The sequence below is a fragment of the Talpa europaea genome, assembly GCF_964194135.1.
Source record: "Talpa europaea genome assembly, chromosome: 5".
Taxonomy (NCBI): Eukaryota; Metazoa; Chordata; class Mammalia; order Eulipotyphla; family Talpidae; genus Talpa; species Talpa europaea.
In genome coordinates, this window is record NC_140071.1 from 108,646,529 (window position 1) to 108,658,849 (window position 12,321).

The following is a 12,321-nucleotide window of genomic DNA, read 5'->3' on the forward strand; positions in this document are numbered from 1 at the left end:
ATTCATTAGCGAACACATGGTAGGCCCACAAGGGAATGATATAAAATTGGAATGGGCCCAATTTCTTAAAAAATAAAGAAAAGCAAGAGTATGAAGAAATAAATGAAATGGCATTGGAAAAAATGAAAACAAAGGACTCTTCACCAGAAGAACAAACTGAAAGTCTATAGCAAGGTCACCCAGAGGTTGCCAATCTTAAGTTTATTGTTGCAGGACATGTAATTTTAAAACATACAAAGGAAAAAGCCCATATGTGAAACATTCATATTTATTTGTACTGATTAGTACAGACTTGTAGCTTGTTTTAGATACTTAAAAGATGTATTCATAACAACTGGATCATTAATCAAAGTGATAGGTGTCAAATTTGAAAGAGAATTCTGCATATGTAAAATTAAATTTTTGAAGGAGGGATTTTTTTCTCCTTTAAGATATTTAATATAGAAATTCATTAGTATCAGTTGAATTGGGTAGTTTCATACCCACATGATCATTTTAAAGATATGCCTCTAAATCACAAAATAATTTTGGATGTATGATGCCCAAACAACAAAATAGGGACATATGCAGCGCAGCAGAACACTTATCACAATGAAAAGAGAAGGCTATTAAAAGCAGAACAAGTCTGTACCACATGAAGTTGCTATTACTGGGGCACTCAATTCAGGTGATATCCAATTAAAAGAGATAACGCAGAACTTTTTTGGAACTACACCTGCAGCATATTTATTCTGCATGTAAGTTGTATGCCTGATTATTTTCCTGCACAGTTTGCTCTTCTGCCTCAATGTGAATGACAGAAGCTCTAGTGATTTTTTTCAGTACTGATCTGACAGCTGGTTCATGGGACCACACTGATAAATGGAATTTATCAGCCATTCAGGTCATTCTTACTTGATGAAGGGTCTGTTATCCTCATAGCTAAAGAATGCATAGACATAAAGACAAGAACACCAACATTAGCATTTTATGACAAAGAATTTCATATGAAAAATATTCTCCTGATCCCCAAAGGCCTCTTTCCCCCACCTCCCTAGAAGTATCATAACTTTCCCTTTATTCTAGAAGGCACATTCTAAAATGACCAAGAGCACTTAAATAACAAGGAATAAAATCAATTTTACAATACTGCAATATTCCTTATGAGACTCAAAAATTCCATTTTTTCATCAGGTGCTCATATTACTTTTGACTTGACAGAGACATTTATTTCTTAGAGATCACATTTCTCTAGAGAATGAGAAATCTTATGAGCTATCTGGAAAAGGCTTGGGGGCATACTTAAAATGACAGATTTCATGTCACCTAAAGGTATTCTTACTCTGTTATATTAGTCGGTAAGATTACTTAATTATGGACGCTGTGCTTCTAAGTAACTTTAACTTGCACATGATTGACCTGAGTTAAATCTGAAAATATATTCCTCTGAAAATAATCAAACCTGACTAAGATTCTGAGGGGGGAAAATTAAGAATCTTTCGTAGTAAAAGGAATAAACATATCACTTGTGTTTACTAATTTAAGTAGTATACTGATAAAATAGAATCCCAGTGCCAAATAAGCAAAGATAACCTAGAGAACATTTTGGATCATCTTTTTGCAAATATTTGCTGCTCAGTGAATTATATCACATAAAAGGAAGAGAAACTGTCTATTCTTTTCTACTACCTCTTGCTAAAGGCTATAGTTTCTGATATTATACATACACAAAGTTCTTAGAAACTGTGATGCATTTCGAATAAGGAGAAATACTGATGAAAAATCTCACTCTCCATAATGAAGAAAGAATAAATAATGGAGTGAGAACCTGGGGTTAGAAGTCATTTTCCTGTAGTTTACATCATAGTGTAGTTATTTATTAGCTATTCAATCTTAGGCAAAAAATTAATTAACCTATGGATATACTCACACATCTATAAAATGATGATAATCATAATGTAAGTTTACTATGTTACAATGTATTTTTTGATAATTAAATGATATCTTATGTACAAAATGCTCAAAACAATGCCTTGCACATACTAAGTTCTGTAAATATTACGGTGTTATTTTAGACATTTATCTTTAGTGTAAGTCACAGTGAAAATTCAAAATTTCTCACCCCCAAAAAATTAAACACCAAATGCATTAATATTGAGTAGTTAAATTCATTTGAGGATATTTCAGGAGTAATATTATGTAGTAAAATAGATATGGAGAAAAATATTTGCAGATGGAATATGAAGTGACTAAATGTGTTGTCTAATATGGTGACTACTGGCCACATGGGTTTACTGAAATTTAAATTCATCAAAAATGAAATAAAGTTTAAAATTCTGTTCTTTGGTCATGTAATTTATATTCTAAAATCTCAAAAGTTTCAGTGGCTTCCATATTAGAATAGTAGCAGAAAATTTCTGTCTTCACAGAAATTCTATTAGACCATGTTAGATTAAGACATTCAAAGCGAGTTTTCAGCCAAGAAATGAAATTCCAAGAGGTACTGAAATAATGCCATGGAAATGTGAAAGACACACAGAGGAGAATAAATAAGAACTGATCATATTTCATCGTTGTTAACTTCGTCTTAAAAGGGAAAACTACTTATATTAACATTAAAAAGTTATGGAACATTGTAACATTTGTTCCATTATATGCATTCCCATTCCATCAGTATATTATATCTGTAATGTCAAGTCCATAATTGAAAAAGTTCTTTCTACCATAATGTATATAGTATGGTATCAAAGAAAGTTGCAGTGGTCAATATAGAGATATACATACAAAAATGTTCTATAAAAAATATCCAAAGCTTGCATTACAACTGCAGAAGCAATATATTTTACTTTTAACAAATATGAAAAAGAGAGATCAAGGTGCAATTCAACGGGTTTTGTTGGCGACTGTGTAGATCAGTCAGTTTCTCTACTCAGTAATAAAATTTACAATTGCAGCTGCAGTTACATTTAGTTATAGCCATGAGTTTAAGTAGTGCCACTGGGATGTGAACACAATGAATTATGAAATTTATTTGTCTTGTCAATTAAGGGGTTGAATCTGATACCCTTTGACTATTTTTGCCTCTATTGTATGGGCGGGGGAGGGGAAGAGTTGAGGGGTAGGAAAAAGCTACTTTAGCGCCCCAGACCCAGAAATACAAGTTTCTTATTGAAATGGAAAATGCCATATTTAACTTAGACCACCTAATTTTAAGACTTTTATAAATAAAATTTAAGCCTTTGTATTTTAGATTTTCTAGTTTATTAATATATATATAATTAATGAAGCATTTAATTCATAATTTTTTTTATTTTTTAGGAAAAGACTTTCTAGTCATTCAACATAAAAACACATGCTAAGTGATAAAAAACCTATTAATTTTAATTCAAGAAAGACCTAAATAATATACAACAATTTGAAAAATAAAACTCACTAAAGATCCCTTTTATGTCAGTGCCTTCCATCATTTTTGTCAGATATTTACTGACTTAGAGGTTTAGTTTCATAACATCTCTCCACCAAATCCAAATTATATTGATGGTAGTAATATTGCAACTAGTTATGGTAGCAAAGCTGTATGTCATTGATTCATTTTTCTATGTTAAAAAACATAAGTGTAGAACTGGTTTCTCAGGAGGAATAATTTTTACCCTGATTTACCAATAAAAGTCCATTTTAAAAACCACATTCAGGGTTGTATGACTAAAACAATTTCACCACATTTATCTTAACATTTTATAAAAATATGGATGTAAAGGCCTTGTATGCTCTTGGAAGATGTTAATAGGAACTCACAGGTGATCTTATAATTTATAAGTGATAACTTACTGGAAATAAAAATGTCTTGCACATATAATTTTCAAAACAAAAAAGAAACAGAGCCTGCTTTAAAAAAATACATTTCTCTTTTGTCAAACACCCATTTTATTATTTTGGTTTTATTAACATCCAAACCTGAAATTTATTTAAATAACAATGTCATAATATTATTCTTAAAAGTGGTCATTATAATCAAGATCAAAGTTTTTAGGAGTCTCTGCATAGGTTGATAACAATCATGCATATGCTTAAGTATTCTATAACAAATACAAAGCACAAACAATAGACCATTAAAATCTAGCTTCATGGAAGTTTAACTCAAAATACATTTTCTTTTTTTTAATTTTATTTTTATATTCCCTATACAATTGCAACCCCCTTATTTTGACCCCAATCCTTCCTTTCCCTGCCCCCCACCCCCTATAGAAAAAAAAATCAAAATCAACAAACAACTATGAACCAGAGACAAAATACATTTTCAAGAGGAGATATTTCTTAACCAAAATAGTAACGTGCAAATAAATTTTATGACATAAAGATTCATAATATAGATATAAGCATAGACAGATCATGAATAATAGATAAAAAACAATGTGAATAAATTAAATTGGCTATAGGATAGTCTTTCTATGACTTGAAAGTTACTGAGCTAAACAAAACATTGTTTTTGACATGATTTTTGAAGAAATATTATTGAAATTCAATATATAAAAGAGATAAATTATTTAAATTGTTTAAAGCATTCCCTTCTATTACATTTAGGTAGAACAGAGGATTTTTTATATAGTAGAAAAGGTAAGATTTAGCATGAAGGAAGATAGGTTGATAGCAGCTCTATTTGAGAATCTCCAAGATAAAAGATCTGATTTTTTTATGTCACAAAAGATAAAGGAAAATGAATGGCCTAGACAGAAATATTGGTACAACTTAAAGATTAATGCATTCTGGGATCTTCTGGAATTGCTGCAAAATTAGCTAATTGATGGGTGAATAGTATGCTTAATTGTAGAAGGAGAGATCTCATGATATATATAGTCTGGTTAGTATTGTATATTTCCAGGTTCAGTATGCAGTTGAATTTGCTTTCCATAGTATAAAATTAATAACAATCAAAGGATTGAAGAATCTGTCCCCTTGAACTAGTTTGAGTTATTGTAGGAAGAAGAAAGGTAATGTTTGTACATTTCTCAAGATAAAACTTAAGTCCTCTTAGAAGGAAAAAAGACTAAGGTATGTTGGTGCTAAGTAGGCTTTCTCTATTGCCCCTTACCAGCACTGAGACTCCCAACAGAAGGACTAAGAATCAGTTATTCATATGCTAAGAGGAGCCAGCTGCAAAAAAAGCCAACAGTCTTACTGAAAATGCACTTAGAAGTCATCTCTGGGACACTGCTCTACCGTACTTCCAACCAGGGAGTCCTCAGTCTTAAAAACTGAATCAGTAAAGACAAGGCCTTTTTAGGGTTGCAAAGGAAAAGGGTCCCCTTCATTATATCAATCTCCTACTCCAAACCTTAGCAGACAGTGGAAGAAAGGTGATTTAAATGGGATGATATTCAAGTTTTAAATTGATCTGATATTTAACAACTAGATCTGTTGCTATAGGCAAAATAAAAACATCTGTCTAATATAGCATTAAAATATCTACTACCCATCATTAAGGGATGTTTAAGATAGCATAGCTAGAAGAGTAGTGATCAGAGGAATATCGAATCATTTCATGTTTACCCCACAGCAAACATTTCATGTTTACCCCATCAATCAGTAACACTTATGGTAAAAATCCTGACTGTTTTATATATATTTCAAACATATTTTATAAAATAGGACTATAACATTCTAGAATTATGTTATTATATTCAATTCTTTCCTTTTCTCTCTACATACTTTTACCACTATAGGAAGATGAAAGGAAAAAATAATTTAGAATATAATTCAAAATTTCTGGGTAAAACATGGATACTTTTTCATCATGATCATATTTTTAAGCTATTACATATTAAATATTTTTAAAAGTCTTGAAAATATATGAAATTCCATTACAAAAATATAAATCTATTAACAAAAGAGAAGATGATCATACTTCAGCTATGGATTTTATTGCTATTAAAAATTACTAACAAAAGCTACATTGCTACATTGTCTTCATATGAAATTTACTAAGAGAATAAAGTAAACAAAATAAATAAATGGTTTAGAATATGTCATAAACATTTTCACTCCCACACCTCAATGACCCTGTAACAATATTGCATATTTCAGACCATAATACCCATATTAAATTTTTAATCACAGATTTCACACTGCTGATGAGTTAGGGAAATCTGCCATTAGAAATAATTGAGTATCAAGATCAATACATATTAAATCAATGAGATAAAACTTTAATTACATTATCATCACAAATCAATGTTATGTAAATTTTTACAACTCAATATAATTTGGTTAAAGAACTAATTTATATAGGAAATAAATTCAGGGTATCAATTATTAAAGTGAATAATGAATTCTTACACATAGCTATATTTATTATAATTGTGTATCTCTATAAGATGTAATAGAATTACTTGTTTTTTATGAAAATAAGATGAAATGTTAAATCTTTTGTTGGAAGTAAATAATAGCATTATATAATTATATATTAATATAGTGTATGAATGGCAGTATATCATAGCAACTGAAAGCATTGATTTGTTGATCGGATGTCTGAATTTGAATGCCAGATGAGCATTTTACTAACTTTGCAAACTTGAATTATTTAATCTCACTTACTATCTTTAGTAAGTACAGACATGTACTTACACCTTTATTATCTTTAGTAAGTACAGACGTGTACTTACACCTTTATTATCTGTGAAATGGAGAAAATACAGAATTACTTCAAAGTGTATTAAGTGGGGAAAATTTAATACACTTTCTGCATGTGTATATTAAATAAATGGAGTTGGCAAATACACAAAATTTCACTATAAATATATAAATATTTGTTCTTGCAATTATTATTGTATATTGCCCTTCTAACTTCAAAAACAGGTGTGTAGAGAAAAATGCAGAAGGTGATACATTAGGTTTCAAGTGTCTTTGAAATTCATAAATTAAGTCAAAATCCAAAGAGGAGGGAAACAGCCCATTTCTGAAATGAGTTTTAATAATTACATTAAAAAGTCTCAGTGTATACCAAGCTTCATTTTAAGATTACTTTAGGCTTAGTAAATACTATGAACTTTCATATTATTAACTGAAATGGGGGCATACCCAGGTTTTAAATTAACATTAAAATAAAAACCCAAAGGCTTCTGGATTACATTAGAAATCTATATTTAACTCACAAATATATTGTGTCTTCAATGTCAAAAAGTCTACTAAATAACTATAATTTTTCAGTAAGTATAATTATTTGACTATAAAAAAAGAAAAGACATATAATACTATGTGAAAAGTTCATGAAATTCATTGAGATATCTGTTCTGACACTCACTGGATTTCGTTAATATTTTACTGACATTTTAAAGAATTTTAAAACTTGAATAGGAAAAATGAAATGACAACTATATAAAAAGAAAGCTTTATTTCTTTTCTACGGTGTTTTATTATTGAAACTGTGGTTTTAGTAATATCGAAAGAGCCATAAATTATTAGCAATATTGATACTTACGATTAGAATCACAATGTTTCCTGGCTCAAAAATTGGCAGGTGAATGTTTTTAGAATTAGACTGTCTTAGAATTCAATGAATCCTTAGAACATGCAACAACAGCGTTTATTAAAATTTGTTCATTGAAATTCCAGCAGATGAATTACTTCAAGGAATATATTACATACTTTTGGGATTTCTTTTTCAACTTAGTAGATGCACAAACTTTTAAGTTAAGTAAAATAAGTCAGGAAATTAATAACTTTGGTATTCTTGCGAAATGTGTTTTGACAGGTTGAATTGCTGTTATACTCTTTTTCATACCATATGGTATCATCACCTCCTGTTTCATCAACTTGCAACAGAAACATTCATCATATCACTTCTGTGAATAAACACCTTATTATAAACTGCTTGTATGAATAACTAAAACATAAAAAAGCACAACTGAGTATTTAAAACATGTCTGTACTTACTAAAGATTCCACTAAATAGAACCAAGGGATTTACTGAAACACAATAGAAGCAGACAAAAGTTTTGTTTAATTTTGGACAAGTAACTTACACTTCATAAACTTTAATTTACTCACTTCTACAATGAATAATCTCACTGGATCTCACTAGATCATTTTAGAGATGAATGTAACCAAGGAAATAAGTCTGTAGCCTCTAGAAGGCTCTTACTAAGAGTCATTGAAATGTACTATTAAGGACCTCCCGGGTGGTGCAGTGGTTGAGCGCTGGGTTGCGAAGCTGCCTGCAGACACTGCAGCGCCAGTTCGATCCCTGGCTGCTCCCCGGCCACCGGAAGAGGGTCCCACATGGCGTGCAGACCTCTCCTGCTGCCTGCTGCTCCCCTCAGCAGTGTACCTTAGTTCTTCTGCCTGCTCTGCTCCCTGCTCTGGCTCTGGTGAATTCGCTCACCCTCCCATGCTTCTGACTGTATCCAGGGCTTGTATAAATAAATAAATCTTTAAAAAAAAGAAATGCACTATTAATTTCGAATTTGTAATTCATTTATGTGGGTCTGGTAGACTTAACCAGCCTACTACTGCTGCCATCTTGGTTACATGCAGTTGTGCATTCCAGTACAAGGTCAGAACAGCCAGTCAATTAGATATCTGACCTCAATGAATGTAGTATACCAGACCCTACAAATTAAACAAGAGCAAATGCTTGATCACCCTGGGAAAATGGGTATATATCATGAGGTATGACCAGGAAAGCCCAGGGGCGTTGACTGATTTATGACCTGACACCCCAAGACTGATCAGTGGAATGCCTTATTGATAAGACTGCAGCCATGGGTGGGGATCTGAGTATGGTTTCCATTACAACACAAGATCATCAAGAAGATAAAAAATACCTGGGGATCAGACTCACCACCCTTGAAGCTCTGGATGACATAAGCATATTTTCACTTTCATCCACCCTTTTTTCTCTTTGTTCTCCTACCCCATATAATTGATATTATATGTTTTTCTATCAATGAAAAGACCAGGGTCTTGCTCTTTCAGCAACATCCTCCATAATACAGCCTGTTCCACGACTCCTCCCATTTCTTTGACAGTGTGGTGTTGTTGACACAATAACATGGAATAGAGAATATCTAATACAATGGTGGATATTTTTGGTGGAGAATTTGAAATCACCCTCCACAGTTTGTGTATAAGACTTAGGTCTTAAAGTGAATGACCCGAGATCTCTGCCTTTATTCCACTTTTAACAGAGAAGCCCGGTGAGATTCTAAATAAACTATCAAATAGCAATATTCAATGGTATAAAAATATCACAACCAGTTAAGTTATTCCAGACTGGTGAAGAATACATTAGGAGAACTTTAACATATTCTGAAATTTAAAAGTCCATGAGTACTAATGGGAATTTTGAAATAGATGATCAAAATGGAATGATTTATTTTACTAGATATTAAACAAATTCTGTTAAGAATGAGGTAATGATAGCTAAAAAAAGTATATGTCCATGGGGCAAAAGAGAGTGTGCAGAAACATAGATGTAATATAGTGTGAAAGCACAAATCTGGACGAAAAGGACAGAATATTTAACAAATTAGAAATCTCATTAGTAAAGAGCATAAAATATCCTCCAAAGAGATTAGATATGAATTGCCAAACTAACACATACAAAGAAAAATATAGGAAATGAATGGGAAGAAAATTTCCACACCGATTTTAAAAAAGCTCTGTTCCTTAAATTACAACAAAAGAGCCAGGACTATACAATGGAGAAAGGAAAATCTCTCCAGCAAATGGACTTGGGAAAACTGGATAGCCAAATGCAAAAGAATGAAACGCTAGCACTATCTTACACAATACACAAAAATTAACACAAAGTGGATCAAAAACTCAGATGTGAATCCTTTTTTTTTTTTAAAAAAAGAAATATTTTATTTATCTATGCATACCTATGCATACAAGACCTGGGGTCTTAGCTAGAAGTGCAAGGGTGAGAGGATTCACCAGAGACAAAGTGGAGAGCCGAACAGGTAGACCAACTGAAATACACTGCTGAGGGAAGCACCCAGGGGTGAGACAGGAGAGGTCTGCTGCCCATGTGGGTTAGCACCCTGGCTGGAGATCATACTCATGCTGTGTGGTTGCAGATGGCTTCATAGTGCTGAGACTTAACCCCTTGTGCCACCGGGAAGGCCCTCAGGTGTGAATTCTTAAACCATAAAATACATATAAGAAAACATAGGCAAATGACTCTATAGCACTGACTTCAGGATGTCTCTGGGGACTTTACTGCAAAGGCAAGGAAAATGAAAATGGGACTATATAAAATGGGACTATATAAAACTAAAACATTTCTACAGAGAAAACAACAATCAAAAAAAAAAAACTGCCATCAAAACAAAAGGACACTGTATTGAATAGGAGGAAATATTTGCATATTATACATCTGACAAGGGGCTAAAATCCATGATCTAGAAACAATTCATACAGCTCAACTACAAGACAAATAACACAATCAAAAATGGGCAGAAGAGCTAAGCAGACACTTCTCTAAAGAAGACATACAAATGGTCAGCATACGCATAAAAAAATTGTTCATCATCATTTATCATTAGGATATGCAAATCAAAGCCACAATTCAATACCATCGCATACCTTTGAAAAAATCCCATGTTAAAAACACCAGAAACAACAAGAATATGGAGGAAAAAAGAACCTTAACATGCTGTTGGTGAAAATGTAGTCAGCTCTAGACTCTGTGGAAAACACTATGGAGATTTCTGAAACCATAAAAACAGATCTCACATATGATACAGTATTTCATTTCTAGGTATCTACCCAAGAATACAAAGCAATAATTTGATGGAATATATGCACTCCTATGTTCATTGTAGAAATATTTACAACAATCAAGTTCTGAAAACAGCTTAAGTTCCCAATGTCAGATGAGTGGATAAAGAAGATATGGTATATATACACAATGGAATACCACTCAGCTATAAAAAAAAAAATACAAAATCTTTTGATTTGAGACAACTTGGATTGAACTGAAGGGGATATGCTAAGTGAAATAAGTCAGAAGGAGAATGACAAATACAGGATGATTTTAATCATATGTGTAATACAAAGAAACAAATCAAGGAATTAAAAAAAAATCAGAATAAAATAAACTTTTGAAATCTAACTGCAGAACTGAGGGTACAAGAAGGGAAAGTGGGCAGATGGGAGGAAAAGTGGGAAGGAGCTCAATGAACTACACTGGGTGTAAGGGTGTATTGGTGGTGGACATGATATGGCAATATACATCTGAAGAGGTGTTCCCCTATATCCTTAAATCAAATGCAGTGTTATAAACCAATGCCATCTCAGTGAAAAAAAATACAATGGAAAAATAAAAGAATTTGTTAAAATACCTCCAAAAAATACATTATAAAAGAAAAGTTGATGGTTTAAATTTATATACTTCTCAGTAACAAAGGCAAAACTAATGAAGATATAAGTTGGGAGAAAGGTAAATGCAATGTCCAAAGCATTAAAAATTGTCTATCAGCAAGTAAGAGAGAAAAACAACAGAAAAGCTAAGAGGAAAAATGGGAATAACAATTAAAATTTTAAAAGAATAGAAAATCTAGTAGAAACAAATGTGCAGAATAATTTCACGAATAGGGTATATATGAATAACTGACATGAAGCATTATTTGTTCTTTCATTATACTGGCTTAATGAAAGTTATTGAATGGGAGATGTGACAATTTTAGAAACTTTTCTACAGCAATTGAGCAAGATGTGGTGAATTCAAATAAGGCAGAAAAATTAGAGAACTAAAATGACAATGACAATCACAAAGAAAAGCCATTTTTAGTTACATCTTGGTATATATTAATATCCAATAATGTCAATACCTTTGTTGATAAATTACTACTTTTTAAACTCATGACTTATTTTCAATATTCTCATAATTAAAGGGTTTTAAATTATAGCCTTACACTATCAATCTCAACTCTGGTACTAAGAAAATTTTCATGAAGCATATTGAAATGTCTGATTTGAAATATCAACTTCTGTAGATAACATTAGAGAGAATTCTAGAATGCAAACTCAAATAGCACATTTATAAAAATGCCAGCAAATATGACAACAGAACATTTAAAAATACATAATTATGTGTAGTCGAAAAATCTAAAAACAATTGGGACTCAGCCAAGAGAAAATTAGATTAGGAAATTTTCAAGTGTGGATTGAGCAGCTCAAGACACTTAACATTACACTATACTGTCTACACATTTTAATCACAAATCCAATGGTTTAATACAGTGTTGTATTTAAAGTAACTATGATTTAAATGCTTTCATCACTTTTGATATGAGATGAAGAAAAAAATTCCTTTTAAATCAAAGTAACACTACTGGAAAA

General features: G+C 31.7%; 1 protein-coding gene across 31 annotated transcripts in view; it reads right to left on the reverse strand.

The window, feature by feature from the left end:
• Window positions 1–12,321, reverse strand: part of ADGRL3 (adhesion G protein-coupled receptor L3) — a gene marked incomplete at both ends in the record, with an annotated part of 456,353 nt that overhangs the window by 36,223 nt on the left and 407,809 nt on the right. For 14 of the 31 annotated variants that reach the window (XM_084234179.1, XM_084234172.1, XM_084234177.1 and 11 more), the window contains one exon: window positions 895–921. The exons of the other annotated variants lie outside the window; for them this stretch is intronic. In XM_084234179.1, the coding sequence (XP_084090305.1) occupies window positions 895–921 (27 nt within the window). The remainder of the gene's footprint in view (window positions 1–894; window positions 922–12,321) is intronic. 31 annotated transcript variants of the gene reach the window in all.